At 39.3% G+C, this 17,850-nt stretch overlaps 1 protein-coding gene across 4 annotated transcripts in view; it reads left to right on the top strand.

Annotated features, from left to right (window-relative positions):
* TMTC2 (transmembrane O-mannosyltransferase targeting cadherins 2) overlaps positions 1–8,406 on the top strand; it is a 379,331-nt gene extending 370,925 nt beyond the window's left edge. The window contains exons 12-14 of one of the 4 annotated variants that reach the window (XM_073327617.1): positions 235–367; positions 4,926–5,036; positions 5,530–5,676. In XM_073327617.1, the coding sequence (XP_073183718.1) occupies positions 235–367; positions 4,926–5,036; positions 5,530–5,579 (294 nt within the window). In that variant the 3' untranslated portion in view covers positions 5,580–5,676. Of the gene's footprint in view, positions 1–234; positions 368–4,925; positions 5,037–5,529 lie in introns of those variants that run through there. The other 3 variants (XR_012156727.1, XM_073327618.1, XM_073327621.1) reach the window with 3 other exon arrangements.
* The last annotated feature ends 9,444 nt before the right edge of the window (positions 8,407–17,850 follow it).

Here is a 17,850-nt window from a genome sequence, read left to right as displayed (position 1 = left end):
CTTGTAACCTTTAAGATCAACCTCAAGAAACTATTCTTGATGCTTAATCCTTGTATTTGCTCTTTTTAAATCTAGCAATAACCTGAGTTTCCAGACGTATTTTGTTTCTTTTTGTTTTAATAAAATTTACCTTTTTTAAGAACAGGATTGGATTTTTGTGTCCTAAGAGGTTTGTGCATATGTTATTTAATTAGCTGGTGGCAACAGCTGATTTTCTTTGTTTTTCTTTCTCAGCTCTTCCCCGGAAGGGCAGGGGTGTGTGTGAAAGGGCTCAAGGGTACCCCACAGGAAGGAATTCCCAAGTGCGCCTTCCTGGGTCCTCAAAGGGGTTTCGCACTTGGGTGGTGGCAGCGTCTACCCATCCAAGGTCAGAGAAAAGCTGTAACCTTGGGAGTTTAATACAAGCCTGGAGTGGCCAGTATTAATTTTTAGAATCCTTGCGGGCCCCCACTTTCTGCACTCGAAGTGCCAGAGTGGGGAATCAGCCTTGACATATATATATTTCTGTAAAGGTTTTTAACTTATATCTGCACAAGCTAACTAATTCTGTTTGGAGCTAGAGATTTCTGTATGGAATGAACATGAGTGAACAGACGAAAAATCTGGGGCATCTATCATATAATTGTTAATGTTATATATACGGGGCCAAAATCTACTCTTGGTTACAGCAGTGTAAATATGAAGCAAGTCCATGGAATTCACTGGAAACATTTTGGATTTCCATACTGTATTTCAGAGAAGAGTTTAGTTCATGGTGGTGTTTTTTATGTCACAGACCTCCAGTTATATAAGGTAGTATGGAGGAGGCTTGGAAGAATTGTCACCAGCATAAACAATACCCAATGCTTTGAGCAGCAAAACACATGATTTTTATGTTATTCATTAGTTACTTTGTTAGTCTCCAAAGAGCTAAGAAAAAAAACACACCGCAAGAAAAATCACTAGTAAGGGGGATCATTCCCAACAGACCATAAGAGACACCATTAATAACTGTGATAGAACTGCCAGTCAGCTCTTTTGATATAAAGCATCTGTCTCGCAAAGGAAATGAAGGAAGGCTTGTTTCTCCTTTCAAGTCTCTGAATTAGTAGGTAGTGTCATTTATTATACAGTGCTACAAGCCCTGTATTATTGGAGTGGTAGCTGCCAACTGCCTTTAACGTGCTGAAAAGTTTCATCAGCTATCTTTAATAAAAAAAAAACAATATATGTGAGGAAAAAACTATAGCGATTATTCCTGGTTCTCTGTCCCCGGCCCATCAGTTACAGCTGGCAGGGTGTGATGACACTGATATATAATCAATCAATCAATTAGTTTGGAAATTCCTGTGTGTGTTGTAATAAACCACTGATGACTCGATACTGCAGTGATTTGTACTCTATAAATCCAGGAGGTGGGTAGGTATTCGGCACTTGGTCTCTTTTAAGAAACCTGAAGATTTTCTCATGTACAATATTAGAGGAGTTGGCATGATTTTTCAGCTCCCTTCTGAATTACTTCATACTCATTTCACATTGATAAATATATTTATTTACCCTGAACATTAATAAGCTAAACCTATTTGCTTATTTGCTGGAATTTCAGGAGGAAATTAATTTCAAATTCCGTCAGAGAGATCAAACAAAGCAAAATCAGTAATTATACTTTTTTTAGTCTGCTATAGCACAATCATTTTGCCAAATTAAAAGGAAAGTGGCATAAGGAGGATTTTTTTATCTATGTATGGAAATAAAACTTAATCTTAAAGCCCTAGATATCTTGCCACATATATAAATTGAATTACAAATTTGTGGAGGAGAAAGAAAGAGTGGAGAGCAATACTTGAACAAATACAAGAAAAAAATGTCTTCTTCTCAGACACACTGTTGATGGATGCTTTAGAATGTAATACAGTGGGGAGTGTGTTTGGATTGAGAATATAACATACTCCAAAAGAGTTTCTCTGGTATCTTTTCTATCAGGTGGAGCATGTGGAAATCAAGCATGTTTCTGGATTGCTGACCCATATCTGTTGGCTTCTCTGCCTACTTGGTCTGTCTCTAAGCTCACTTTCTGACGTATCAATTTATAAGACACACATTGCTTTGACACTGAAGCTCAGGTAGTGTCTTAAAAACAAAACTTGAGCCATTAAAAAGCGATCTTAGGGCTAGGTCGTGTACTTGGATCCTTGCAGGCAGACCCTTGCACCTGCACAGTGTCCAGATGAAGGTAATAGATTCCACATAGACACGGGATTTGCCCACATGCAACAAGTTACAGTATCAAGGTCCCTTTCATTACAGTACAATTAAATTTTTTTTAAGAAATGTACAGAGAGCTTATGTTTGACAGAATCATCTATTCACAATGTAGCTGTTTCAGCTGTTGTTCTGCTGCATCATTCTTGTCATTATCCAAAATGTACTTACTTATAAAGAGTTTATTACAGTTCCATTAATTTCTGTATAATTGATTTTATAGACTGGTGGAGCATGGGATAGTAATGAGGAGGTTGATACATATTGTACATAAATGAGATTGCTTCGGAATCTCAAATATTCATTTCCCTTCTCCATACTGAGTATGAATGGAAAGGGAAACTATAATAGTTGGAGATGCTTCACAAATAGCAGAATTTCCTGCTTTGGTTGGCATTTAACATAGACCTGGGCAAGTGATTCGGGAGGAAAAATAACTTGTCATGTTGGAGCAAGAAAAACCAAACCGATAAGTAGTTAGGTTAGCATCATGATATTTACATTGTTTTGCTTAATTTTGAACACACAGAAACTTAATGGCTCTGAAAGATTGACTCATACTTGAATATAAGTGGGATTGTTTTCTTAACAGATGAGAGTAAGCAGGAAGGAGGAGAAGAGGCTAATATAGAGCATAGTACATACAAATATAGAATGCATTTCAGAGAGTGGTCTTCTATTTCAGTTTCCTAGTGCAAGTGTTGTTTTAGATCAAATTTAAAATGCTTTTCCTATCTCCTGGTGGGGAGGAGAAGTTTAAATTTCAGGTGGAAAAATTCAAATTACAGGTACTTTGGTGAACCTGAATAGTTGTGTGTGAGGTATGTAAAACCTAATCACATTGCCATCCCATTATCACAGCATTCTGGGAGAGCTTGCACTCTGGGAGACCAACACTGGTATGTAGCAAGTAGGAGAGAGGCAGCTCTTTCTTCTGTCTCTTCTCTCCATTAGAGAGACAACGTGCATAAGGTAATAGCTTTTATTGAACCAACTTCTGTTGGTGAAATAGACAAGCTTTTGAGCCACACAGAGCTGAAGAAGAGCTTCAAAAGCTTGTCTCTCTCACCAGCAGAAGTTGGTTCAATAAAAGCTATTACTTCATGCACCTTGTCTCTCTAACGGAGAGAAGAGACAGAAGAAAGAGCTGTCTCTCTCCTGCTGAGACCAACACAGCTACAACTACACTCTTACCTCCCTTATTATTTCTGATATCCATCTTATTAGCAAGCATCTAATGTGTATAAATACTGTAGCTAAAAGAGATGGCTGAAACTGAGTTTCCAGTTCACTTTACACATTTTTGAAAGCTGATGGAGAGTGCTGATGAGTGGTGTCCTGACCCACTTGCCCCTCAGGATATATCTACACAGCTGCTGGGAGGGTGCTTCCTAGCAAAGTTAGATGGATACACTAGCTCTGCTCAAGCTGGTGTGCTAAAAATAGCATAAATCCTTTCTGGTTACACACTTGGACAGCTAACCCAAGCCGCTGCCTGGGTGCCACCGTGGCCACACTACTATTTTTAGCACACTAGCTCAAGCAGAGCTAGGGCATCTGTCTACCCATGTGTAGATGTAACCGCAGAGACTAAACTTAGCCATCTTTGCTCCAATCTGCATAATTTGGGAAGCAAGTGTTACTGAGGCAGATCCAAAAAGTGGGTGATCTGGACAACTTGTGTTGAACTTTGTCTAGTTTCTGTTTTTACTTTAAAATCAAGAGCTATTATTGTGGTGAATAAAATGATTATGCTTCCACTGGTACTTGCATATTCCCTAAGGTGCCCAGAGATACCTCCAGTGGTCTGAGGGGTAAAGGGTGGGTAGGGTTCCCTGTGGAGGAAACTGGAAGGAGCTGCTCACCTGCCTTGGTTGCTTGACAGGCCCACCTACGCATGAGTGGCTGCTGGTAGTTTTGGGGTGGTTCTCTGTACCTGTGGGGGGAGGATAGGATCCCAGAGACGCCAGACATGTTCCCCCAAGTGCCATGGATACCTCAAGTAGATTTGGGGGTGAAAGGATCAGGTGCTCTGCAAATTAAAAACTTCACTCATTTCAGCACCAGAAATTTTACTTCCTTGCACAATACTCTTTGTTGTAAGCAGTTTTAGGTAATTTTAGTACCTGTTACTGTAAATGACTTTTTATTTCATAATTACATAATGTAAGAGGTTTTTAAATTAAAACAAGAACCTGAACATGATTCAGCAAAATGAGGTATGAAAAATTCCTCTTAGTAAGGTAAAGAGCTTGTTAATTTATTGTTTTATGCATTCTTGACATCTTAGAATCATAGAATATCAGGGTTGGAAGGGACCTCAGGAGGCCATCTAGTTCAACCCCCTGCTCAAAGCAGAACCTATCCCCAACTAAATCATCCCAACCAGGACTTTGTCAAACTGGGCCTTAAAAACCTCTAAGGAAGGAGATTCCATCACCTCTCTAGGTAACCCATTCCAGTGCTTCACCACCCTCCTAGTGAAAAAGTTTTTCCTAATATCTAACCTAAACCTCCCCCCACTGCAATTTGAGACCATTAGTCTTTGTTCTGTCATCTGCTACCACTGAGAACAGTCTAGATCCATCCTCTTTGGAACCCCCTTTCAGGTAGTTGAAAGCAGCTATCAAATCCCCCCTCATTCTTCTCTTCCGCAGACTAAATAATCTTTGTCATTAATACAGCATCGCTGAAGTTTCTGCCAGTGGTAATTTTCAGGTTATCCGACTTCATGAAGAAAGACTTATCAAAGCCTGGCATAACATTGAGTGTATATGAAGAAGAATCTAAAATGGGTATCCTTGAAATTTGTATGTCTGTCTTTGTATGTCTGAAGATACTTTTTCTTTCTTTTAATAAGAATTTAAGAGGGGCAGGCATTCCAATGTGTTAGCTATTCCCACCGATTATAAACTCTTTATTGGCATTGGGTTGAATTAAAATTAAATTCCTCTCTACAATCCACTGTTGGTCTACTTTAATTTTCTCTTGGAAACTACGGTATGCCAATGTTACCACATGTAAAGCTTTTATGGGATCTGTGTTTTCTCATTAAGGAAAGAAGTCTATGCATGTAGACACCAGAGCCTGTCCTGTTTAAAGCACAAAGTACACAGTTAGCAGCTGTTCAAAAACTTTTTCTTGTTATCTCTATTTGTTTAAATTGCTAAATTGCTTCCATAAAATGCCTGCAAACATAAGGGAATAATTTGTTTAAGTGGATCAAGACTGTCTGAAACAAAACCTGAAAATACACTCAATATTTTTTCTTCTCTTCTCTTGTTCCAGTATCCGGCTGCCCTGATGAATCTTGGAGCCATTCTTCATCTCAATGGTAAACTCAGAGATGCTGAAGCAAACTACCTCCGTGCTCTCCAATTTAAGCCAGACGATGTCATCACACAGTCAAATCTTCGCAAACTGTGGAATATCATGGAAAAACAAGGTTTAGAGACGTCTAAAACATGACAGAAAAATATAGGAACTTGTTTTTCTTTAAATTGACTCAAATCCAAAACAAAATTTCCAGGAAGTCATCTGATCAAAGCGCTCATTGGACTTGACTGCAAGGGTCAGGGGTCTTAATTGCTGCTAGGAGAACCGATTCTGGGTTTTGGCATAACTTTTGTTGCTGGAAAAATAAAGGGAGATTCTTTGGATGCTTCACAAAGGACTTAAGTATTACCCCACAAAAAATAAAATAAAAAATACAACCATAGCACTTAACGGAGGTATTTGGCATACTTGACAAGTTATCAGTTAATCCCATATTGCTGTTTTTCATGTGAGTTCTTGAAAATTATACTGTCCTGAAAACACTAAGGGAGAACTGTATAGCATACACCCAGCCACATGGGAGTAAAAAAGATAATACTAGCTTAAAGTATTTGCTGAGACTGTAACTCATTAAAATGTATACTAAATCCAATGTGTTTGCAGTTTGTCTTAATGCTGCTGTATCTCTCTTTAGGACCGCCTGCTTATCAATTTCAGACTGACAGCCATTTTAAAAACAAAACTGTCACTTGCGGTTAGATTACAGTATTCACAGTTGTTTACTGACAAGTGCATGTATTGTTTCCGACTGTTAAGAGTTTTGATGTCGTTTACTTCAGATACTCACTCAGTTGAGTATGATTTGCTTTGCCTGTCCCAGATGGAACAAGCAAGGACCAGCTCAATGTGTGACATTAGACCAGTATAAAAGAATCTGGAAGCTATCACTAATGTCATGAATTGTCCATATTTACACAGAAAACAGATGGTTTGCCCTGATATCAAAAAAGTGCAGTCAGTATCCTTAAAAAGAAGTTCTCTTTGGCCTTATAGAACACTGTGTTTTACTCCTTTCACGTTACTGTCAGATAAGTCCAGTTTTGGACTGGACAGCTAGATGCTGTTCAGCTTGCATTACTTTTGCAAGAATTCAACCAGAATGAGTTTGCAAGTGTTTATACTTAGAAATGGTACAAATGAAGCTTATCAGAATTTTTTTGAAAACAGAGCAGCAACTAGCTAAAGGAACTAACTTTTAGCAGCTCTCAGAGAATCTGCATGACACTGTAGACCAACAGGAGTGTGTAACAATGGTTGCCAATTATTCTGAGTATTTTTGACAATAGTGTTCAATTTTAAAACTATTATCTACTTGGATTCTAACCAAATATTAGGAATCCATTTTGTTTTCTTACATGCACAGTTACAACAAAGCTGTTACATTTCTAGGTTTGTTTTTTTGGGGGGGCTCGTTATTGTTTTATTCTTCATAAAAAAATGTAAAATAATTTATTTTAAGCTTCAGCCTATTGATGCTTTAGTCTGTGTTTTCCCAAACCATTTGCTAACTGTTTTCTTTTGTTGGAAAAAGTACTAGAATTTATAAGAAAATTTACTTTTTCATTTAATAACCTGTTGATATCTGCTTCAATGTTCATTTCACGAGTGGTAAATATAACATTAAGTGATGGCGCACCTTTAACTGAAGCAAGCTTCTTCAGGATCTGTTAAAACCCTTTATAATAAAAAATCTTTTTTTCTTTTTTAACTGTAGAGCACCATTCCATTGCTGTGTACTTCTGGGAGAGTAGTTTGCTGTATGGTATTTATTTATTTATTACTCAACTGCAGCAGCATTTCCTTTCATTAATCCAGTAGTCTGCAACTGTTGCTATCTTCATTTGGCTTTTGCGGCATTTTTATGTGAGTAGCATGTGTACTTAAAGGGAAATATGACAACTGCATTTATTGTACGTTCTCCCCATACACACTACAGTTTTAGATCTGTATTAAAGGATATTGAGAAGTAACTATTTCAAAGTTGGTATAGTCACAATTTGTTATAGTGTTTTGTCTTTTTCTCTCCAGTTAGCAATGCTATGTTTTAATGACTAGGTTCATAATGGGGATACCAAAAGGGCTGCTTTTTTTTTAAGACAGTGTCAAACCTTTTGTCAAATAACGATATGGCTGTGAAAGCAACATCGAGTGCTCAAAAGTTGAATTTCAACTTTTTCATCATCACCCATTGAAGCCAATGGTAAAAATAAAATGGTGTCTGGGATTTATTCTCCACCTTTCACTGCGTTTCTGAAAAATTGTAAAAGTAAATTTAGATATTAGGGTCTGACAAAATTCAGTATATAACTATGGTATCCTGCAGCTTTATTTATTTCAAGTCATCAAACTTCAGTGATCATAACTTTTCACTGTATTCTTTGTCTCTCCCTTTTAACATGTGTTCATTCTTGGTTAGAGGTTATTCATTGCACAACAGAGTGACACTCATAGGTGATATATTTTCATGGTAGCTTTGATAACTGTCTGTTTATAAAAAAAAAAAAAAAAAAAAAAAAAAAAAGAAAAGAAAGAAAAAAGGACTAATGGAAGTTTAACAAGAATGTCCCTGAACACATTTCAATATAGGACTTAACTTTCTTCTTTTGGAATCATTTAAAAATGTATTTAAAATATGTGTCTCTGCTCAGGGATTTTTGGTGGATTATTGCAGACAGTGCTAAAAAAATAAGAGCACAAGGCAAGTTTACTCAATTAAATTTTTATTTTTTGAAAAACTGTTATTTGTATAAATTATCGAGATTTGTAGGCTTTCCTTTTTGTAGAATTAATTGTTTGTGCCAGCTAAGAGAATTTCAATTTTGTTTTCAATAATAAAGCATTCGATAACAAATACATGTTGTTCAAGCCTCGATCTGTTGCTATAATATAACTTATATTAACTTCATTTTTAATGAATGTAAATTAATAACATATTGACTCTATGCTTTTTGATACAAAATTAGATAGGATTGCAGCAGCATAAAAGTCTATTGGATCTCGGCATTCTAGTACACTGTACTGACTTTTTAAAAGACATTCAAACAGGTCATAAATGGCACAGTTGATGAATGTGTAATTGTTCACATGCAGCCAAATCCTGGTCCCCATCTGAGAATATGGCCTTGTGCCAAGGAGGTAGTCATCGTTGTCCTCCACGTCATGGTTTCACCGATACCACAGCGGCTACTATAGCCTCAGGACTGCAACAGGCCCTAAAGGCACTGCTGCTCCCCTACATGGGAGACTTTGTCAGTGGATATAATCCACCACGTGTGCCAAAAACCGATTCATTCAGGCAGACCCTGCAGAGCTGGGCTCCTTAGTGCAGTGGGCATCAGCTTTCCCACATCCAGGTCCCTTCCCAGGTCTGCAGTATTCAGGTCTTACGAATCAACAGATGGATGAGGGCAGGATTTCCTCCATAGTCTGAAAAGTGTTCAATAATATGGCCCCATTATACTGGATGACGGGTCAGTGGTTGTCAGCGGTTCATTTTACCATCATGCCTCACTTTTATCTGAGCAAATGAGCTCAAGCCCCACCTTCAGGCGAGTTAGAGACAATGGTCACTTTGCCTATATAGGGTTCAGTGAAGTGGCAAAGCTTATTTCTCTGCACATAGGTTGTCCAGATGAATCAAACTGGAGACTAACCTCAGAGTCATGAAGCAGAATCTCTGTGGCCCTTAGCCTGTACATACCCTCCTCCTGAGCTCCTGAATTCCCAGCTTGTTCCCTCATCATTCCCCCTTGAGGCCCCATCAGCTTGACGCCCCACACATTGAGCCCCCAAATCTGCACCTACTCTCCCTGCTTGCAAGCTTTTGAGGCAGCAGGCTACTAGTCATTGCCTCCTCCTCGCTCTCCTCTCACAATTGCTGGACAAAATGATCACAGGATGAAGGTAGAGAGAGCATCTTCTGGCCCTCAAAACAAGAACCACAGCCATGCCTGGCAACTGGGAAGAGACACTACAGAGCAACCTCTGCTCAGTCACTGCAGCCTTTGTGATATGCATGACAGAGAATTTAACCAGGAACTAGTATACAGGCAATCCAAAGAGAATCCCATGCAGCAATTTAAATGTGTTCCCTCTTTTCACTTACAACTTTGAAAATTAGATAAGACTGAGACCTTACTCAGACACTGTCCAGGCCCCGCCAACTGGCTGCTTCCACAGCTTGAGAAAGCCTGCCTTAGTTCACACTGATGATGAATGTTTAATCACTCTGAGATGTGGTAATATAATGATAAAAAGCTGTGTCATAAGGAATCAAACATGTGCTGTACCTGGTGTATATCTGGACAGCATGCTGATTGCTGTAGTCACATGAGAATGGGTAAGGAATTGCAGAGTCACTTTCTCCCAACACAGTGAAAGAACTTTATTATAATTCTCAGACAAAAACAAAAAATACCCTAGCCTCAGAGTACGTATCTGTAAATTAAGGGAAAATCATTACAGAGATGTTGTAATTATCCAAAACCCAAGCATTACAGACCCAGGAAATTCAGACTTAATATTACAATGAAAAAAAATTGAAACATCTTTACATGGATGGAAATGCACAGTGAAAGCACAAAAAACAACCTTAACTGTGCCCTGGGATGATGTCATGCAAAGGCTAAAAGCTTATGATTAAGGCAATTTAGTGTTTGTGGTCCCAAGTCAGATGAAACTGAGCTTTAAAGATGCATGGGATTTTTTTTTTCAATATTTTCCTCTTCTGGTGCATCAACTCATTGGTTTATTACTGTAGTTCTTGAGTTCAGGGTTACAGACATGTTTAAGAGTAAAAGTTTAATGAAGCATTTTTGGGGATTGAAATATCCATGTAAACAGAAGATGGACCTTCCAGAATACTATAAGAAAAATGTTAGATAGCATATAGGGCCTGCCGGTTCAGGATTATTTATATTTTGAGAGTTTTACTTTAAATATATTTCCATTTGCAGCCTTTAAAAACACCTTAAAAGTAAATACATTTTAAATGTTACATATTTTAAATAATGGATTTAGTAAGCATTTTCATGGAAGGCTTGTTAGTTTTTCATTTAACTCTGTGTGTGGGCGTGCTTGTGCACACGCTCATAGCTATGTTGAAGGGCTTCATGTGGAAAGGTTCCCCTTTTGCCTCTAAAGTCTTGTTAAAAGCTCCATGTAAAGAGTTTAATGCTGGAAGCCATTTGCAATGCACAACAATGAATACCTGGGGTCCTAGAGAACCTAGGAACAATTTAGTATTTTCTTGAGTGCCATCTACTGGCACACTATCTATTAACTAACTTTCTACGTACAGAGAGAGACATCTCTTTCGTAGAGCGCTCTTGGAACCTTTTAGTGTGTAAACTTTGCGTTCATGGAAGTGAGGGTTGAGTAGCTTGAGCCAGAAGGTAGTACAGTTTTGTAATATTCACCAATGGGAATTTGGATAACACAGTCAAACATGAATTTGAATAATAATTTAAACTGATGTGTAAAGATCTGAAAAACCACTAATGTCATAGCCTTCTGTGCCAAGAAATCCCAGGAAGTAAGATTGTTTTAAGATTATTTTGTTTATTTCTTTGTTTTGTTGTTAATGTTCAGGAATTATTTGGACGCATAGAACTTTTTCCTTTCACTCAGACAATTTTTTTTTCATAATTTTCTGGAGAGAGAGATTTTATTTGGTCTCTGATTTTCTCGGAAACAGTGTTTTTACGAGAGCAGTTTTTTATTTATTGCAATGAGAAATTATTTTTAAATGCAACAATTCCCTTTTTTTAACATTGGTGGTTGCAATACCACAGTAAGATTCTCTAGAATATGTCAGTGACTAACCTAATAAAATAGATTCCTTCTTTCATTGTACAAAAGTGGTGTTCTTTCCCTTTTCTGGTTTGTATCTACACTGCAAAGCCTCCAGTCTTACAAACTCTAAATCTGCTCTGCATTGCCACAAATAGTGGAGGTTCCTCTGTGGTTGTTAGGACTTGTACATTGCATAATACTGTATTTTGTGTGTAGAGGAGGAGGGGGATGCCAGGAAGACTGATCCTTGCTGTGGGGGGTACGGTGAAACTTGTTAATATCTTAAATAACACACTGAATCTTCTTCTTTCTCCTTAGTTTAGAAAAGTCCCTTTTACCACTATGAGTTTATGGAATTATCTTACATTCTTTTATTGATTCAATACAAAGGAATGTCTTACAGCTGAATTTAAAAAAACCATAATAGTAATAATAAATAACATAGAGCTCCGTGAGTTGGGACAAAGGCAAAAAAGGGGTGAAATCTATTCCACCATCAATGAATCTGTTGTAGGAACAAAGCCTAATCTTTTAAAATCATTATTCCACCCATTCAACTGGAGTTTCTCCATCAGAGTTGTGTTTGGCAACTAATCTCAATTTGATTTGCAGGGTTACTAGTCTGGTATTTTTTTCACAGAATAAATTCATTGGAAAAAATTATATATACAAGTATCCCATATGATCCCATAGGATGACTGGTTCCTGGTTCCCTTTTAGTTCATTTTCTCAATTCCCTCAGAGAGTGGAAAGGCTATTTTCTCCTGCGCTTCTGTACAGCTAGAGGCAAAGAACATTTTTTTTTTTTGCACTGAATTGTTTTTATGTCAATTCATTAGCCTTATAGCCAGAGAAGTTAAGAAGAAACAAAACATGTTTGGCTTTTGAGTAGTACTGCATCACATTCTACTGCATCTAAATTCTGCCGTAAACCAACATTACTGGCGGCCATTTTTCAATCTCAGAATTACAAATGGGTTAAAGGAAATACCATTTCCAGATAGAACCCTTGATGCTGACCCAATGAATTTAGCTCTCCATCATGCTGGGACAAGGCCTCCTCAATACTAATTACCACACAGGAGAGCTTTGATCACCTTTCTTTCCCATGCTGTACAACACTGTATGTGTTTACACAAATAGTTTTAATATGTCATCTACTGAAATGTTTAGTTCTGATTGGGCAGGAAAGAAAGAGTGATTAAGTACTCTGCTCAAAGCTTTTGTGATCTCTCACTAGTTATAATAGATGAATGCCAATAAACTATGATCTTGTAATTTATCTTGAATTTCTCTAATTTGGAGAATTTGAAAAAAACATTGCTGACCTTTGCAGTCATCATTTCTTGATATTTGTAGTTTGTAAATAGATTCAATCAGTTTACTTCAGTACTTTTCATAGTGACCTGTGTGACAGTTTATATTAAAAGCGCTAACCTTTGTAGGTTTTCCTCATCTCAGTGGTACATTAGCCTTGTCTCGCTTCATCATTGTTTTAATTGCAGTACACTTTTGGTGTTGTGTGTTTTGATTTTGAGCTATGGGTGAAATTTTCCTTTACCCAAGAACACTAGTGAAGAAGATTATTAATATCAAACAGCTGTTTTTAAAAAAAAATCCTAAAAAAAAATAAAAATACAAAAAAGTCACAGTCATGTTTGGTAATGTGCTAGCTAAGCAGCATTCCACAACGTATGCTACAAAGAAAATGGTCTCTGCAGGTGTACTGAGAAACATAAATGCATTTCTTCTTTCCTGTGGCGCTATGCTTGGAGGTGTAATGCCAGCTGACATCAATGGGATGTCAAGCCTGCAGCAGAAGAAGGTGCCTACTGTGGCGATGCTCATTGCCAATGATCTCCTGTGTTCTAGAAAGAGTATTTATGAGTCTGGAGTGAGAATGATACCTGGTATTTCTCTAGCACTCATCACCAGACTGTTTTACAAACCTTAAGTAACACTCTCCTCACCCTTGCAAGGAAGCTACTTCATGTTCATAGAGAAACTATTTTGCCCAGTAGCAGAGCTTGAAATAGCAGCTAAGAATTCTGATTCCAGTCGTTTCCCTAACAAGGAAATAACATTGCCTTTCACACAGGCAGGGATGGAAGGAAGTGATATAGTGTTTACACAAGAGAACCTGTTTTGCTGACCATGGCTTTAAGACTCAAGGCCAGAGTTACATGAACAAGGTGGACTGGAACTACTCCAAGGCCTCAATGTTGTGGGACAAGGCTGATCCTACATAGATTCCAGCTGTTCTCTCTGGATACGTCTGCGTGGGGGTAAAAGCCCAGAAGCATGGCTGGCCTGGGTCAGTTGACTCGGTCTCATGGGGCTGCAGCTGTTGGGACTAAAAGTTGCTCTGTAGATATTCGGGCTCGGGCTGGAGCCCATGGTCTGAGACCCTCTAACCTCCCATCTGAGCCCGAATGTCTATACAATAATTTTTCACCCCTAGAGACCAAACCCCACAAGCCCGAATCAGCTGACCTGGGCCAGCTGCGAGTTTTTTATCCCCGTGTAGACATATCCCCTGAGAAGAGAACAGGGCAAACTGAAAATTGTAGCAGCCGTAACAATCCTAACTTGTGACAAGGACTGATAGGAAATAGAGTATGTATGTAAACTGCATCCAACTGACAGTCCAGGAGTAGACATCAAGGGAAGTCCGGCTGCTTAGGCAGGCTCTCCTGGAAGCAATGGGCAAATGAGCCCATTTTTCTTCTGTGGCATGTTGTGATCATGTTTTCACTGTAAGATGTGTTGTTTTGGTCTCTTTGGAGATAGCTTGAAATAAAGTGACCATGCTAAAGGGACATTTAATCGGCCTGTTGCAAGCCTTATACATAGGGCCCTACCAAAAACACAGTCCATTTGGGTCAATTTTATGGTCATAGGATTTTAAAAATAAAAAATATGTAAATCTGAAATTTCATGGAGTGGTAACTGTGGGGGGTCCTGACCCAAAAGGGGGCAATTGGCGGGTTGCAAGGTTATTGTAGGGGGAGTCATGGTATTGATACCCATACTGCTCGTGTCCGCGCTGCCTTCAGAGATGGAGGGCCAGAGGGCGGCAGCTGCTGGCTGGGAGCCCAGCTTTGAAGGCAGCGCCACGACCAGAAACAGCACGGAAGTAAGGATGGCATGGTGTGTATTACCACACTTACTTCTGCGCTACGGCCTTCAGAGCTGGGTTCTTGGCCAGCAGCCACCGCTCTCTGGCTGCCCAGCTCTGAAGGCAGCAGCACAGAAGTAAGGATGGCCTGGTAGGGTATTGCCACCCTTACTTCTGCACTGCTGCTGCCTTCAGAGCTAGGCACTGTGCCAGCAGCTGCTCTTCTCCAGCCACCCAGCTCTGAAGGCTGTGCAGAAGTATGGATGGCAATACTACGACCCCCCTTCAACAATCTTGCAAACTGCCCCTCTCCCCCCGCAGTCCCCTTTTGGGTCAGGACCCGCAGTTTGAGAACTTCTGGTCTCCCCTATGAAATCTGTATAGTATATGCTAAAAATACAAAAAAGACTTGATTTCCCAGTGGAAACCAGATTTCACGGTCCGTGATGCATTTTTCATGGCTGTGAATTTGGAAGGGCCTTACTTACACACTAAAGTGTCACAGTGTCCTTCCTCAGAAGCCCAATTTCCGCCCTCCTCACATGCCCAGGTGATTTTTTTCTCTCAACAACACTTCTGCTCTCTCATCCCCACACCGAAGAGCAATTAAAAACCACAGCATGTTCTTTTGCTGTATTTTTTAACCCAAGAAATGGGATGAAATCCATACAATTTTGGACAAATGTGCTCCTGGACAAATGAAAGAACGTATAGAATCGTAGATTTTTAAGGCCATCAGGGCCTATGCTCCTCTCTCCTGACCTGCTGCATATAGCAGGCTATAGATTTCACTCACTTAAAAAAACTGAGGCAATGCCAGGAATCAAAGTATATCTCTGGACACTTAGAACTGTGTTTCAGTGACAGGATCATCCTTCCTACTTACCTGAATCCCTTTCTTAATGGAAAGGGAGCTAATGTACTGTGTTTCTTCATTAAACATGATTGAAATAAAATGCCGGATGACAGCAAAAATATTCCAAAATCACCTTATAAAAGAATAGGTTACAGATTAACAGGCCTGACCTTTTGCTTCATATAATCAGTAATGTTTTTTTCAGCCAATTGCTTCATCATAGACCCAACTTGTTTCAGCATCTGCTTTTCCATCTGCTGGACATTTTGTTTTTCAAAACACAGTGTGAATTCTGCAAAAAATGTAATGAGATAATTGACATTACTATGGGTCAAAAAACACCCTCAAACCTGCCACTGCTGAACACCACCTTTCTAAATGAGTTTCTGTGAGGAGAGCCGAAATAATTTTGATGCAAGTTTATGCTAATTGGCTTACCTAGAAAAATTATCATAATGTAGCAATGCATACTATTAAAGTTGAAGTTCAGCATGAGAAGCAGGTACATACTGTAATTCAATTGAATAATAAAGGAGTGGAATTTTTAAAGTTATATAACACAAGAACCAGGGATCACCTAATGAAATTAATAGGCAGCTGGTTTAAAACAAACAAAAGGAAGTACTTCTTCACACAATGCACGGTTAACTTGTGGAACCCATTGCCAGGGTATAGGGTGGTGTTTATGTGACCATCGTTTATTAGCACTGTAGTGTCCAGGAAGTGGACATAAGAGAGACATTTGTGCTGAAAATGGCCCACCTTGATTATCATACACATTTTAAGGAGAGTGGTCACTTTAGATAAGCTATTACCAGCAGGAGAGTGGGGTGGGAGGAGGTATTTTTTCATGCTTTGTGTGTATATAATAAGATCTTCTAAACTTTCCACAGTATGCATCCGATGAAGTGAGCTGTAGCTCACGAAAGCTTATGCTCAAATAAATTGGTTAATCTCTAAGGTGCCACAAGTACTCCTTTTCTTTTTGCGAATACAGACTAACACTGCTGTTACTCTGAAACCTGCCATAAACATCACCCTATACCGGAAACCTACTGACCGCTATTCCTACCTACATGCCTCCAGCTTTCACCCTGACCACACCACACGATCCATCGTCTACAGCCAAGCTCTGCGATACAACCGCATTTGCTTCAACCCCTCAGACAGAGACAGACACCTACAAGATCTCTATCAAGCATTCTTACAACTACAGTACCCACCTGCGGAAGTGAAGAAACAGATTGATAGAGCCAGAAGAGTTCCCAGAAGTAACCTACTACAGGACAGGCCTAACAAAGAAAATAACAGAACGCCACTAGCCGTCACCGTCAGCCCCCAACTAAAACCCCTCCAATGCATTATTAAGGATCTCCAACCTATCCTGAAGGATGACCCAACACTCTCACAAATCCTGGGAGACAGGCCAGTCCTTGCCTACAGACAGCCCCCCAACCTGAAGCAAATACTCACCAGCAACCACATACCACACAACAGAACCACTAACCCAGGAACCTATCCTTGCAACAAAGCCCGTTGCCAACTGTGCCCACATATCTATTCAGGGGACACCATCACAGGGCCTAATAACATCAGTCACACTATCAGAGGCTCGTTCACCTGCACATCCACCAATGTGATATATGCCATCATGTGTGAGCAATGCCCCTCTGCCATGTACATCCGTCAACAGTCTCTACGTAAAAGAATAAATGGACACAAATCAGATGTCAAGAATTATAACATTCATAAACCAGTTGGAGAACACTTCAATCTCTCTGGTCACGCGATTACAGACATGAAAGTTGCAATTCTTCAACAAAAAAACTTCAAATCCAGACTCGAGCGAGAAACTGCTGAATTGGAATTCATTTGCAAATTGGATACAATTAACTTAGGCTTGAATAGAGACTGGGAGTGGCTTAGTCATTTATGCAAGGTAGCCTATTTCCCCTTGTTTTTTCCTAACCCCTCACACCCCCGCCCCAGACGTTCTTGTTAAACCCTGGATTTGTGCTGGAAATGGCCCACCTTGATTATCATACACATTGTAAGGAGAGTGGTCACTTTAGATAAGCTATTACCAGCAGGAGAGTGGGGTGGGGGGAGGTTTTTTTCATGCTTTGTGTGTATAAAAGATCTTCTTCATTTTCCACAGTATGCATCCGATGAAGTGAGCTGTAGCTCACGAAAGCTTACTCTCAGATAAATTGGTTAGTCTCTAAGGTGCCACAGGTACTCCTTTTCTTGATTTACAACTGATTGCATAGCTTTCACTTTGCTTCCTTATTACAAAAGTAATAGGGGATAGCTGGATGTTCAGGAATTCTAGCTAGATGAAAACAACAGTGCTGAATTGCCATGAATTGCCATGTCTGAGTTGACTACTACCTATTTGGAAACTGGAACTTAGGTGATAGAAGGGAGAAAGCTTATGTATCCATCTTGTCACTTCTTTTGGCCATGTCTGCACTAGCATTTATGTCAGCCAAACTTTTGCCGCCCA

The sequence above is a fragment of the Lepidochelys kempii genome, chromosome 1, assembly GCF_965140265.1.
Source record: "Lepidochelys kempii isolate rLepKem1 chromosome 1, rLepKem1.hap2, whole genome shotgun sequence".
Taxonomy (NCBI): Eukaryota; Metazoa; Chordata; order Testudines; family Cheloniidae; genus Lepidochelys; species Lepidochelys kempii.
Note: the sequence above shows the minus strand (reverse complement) of the source record. Positions and strands in the feature narration are given on the sequence as shown.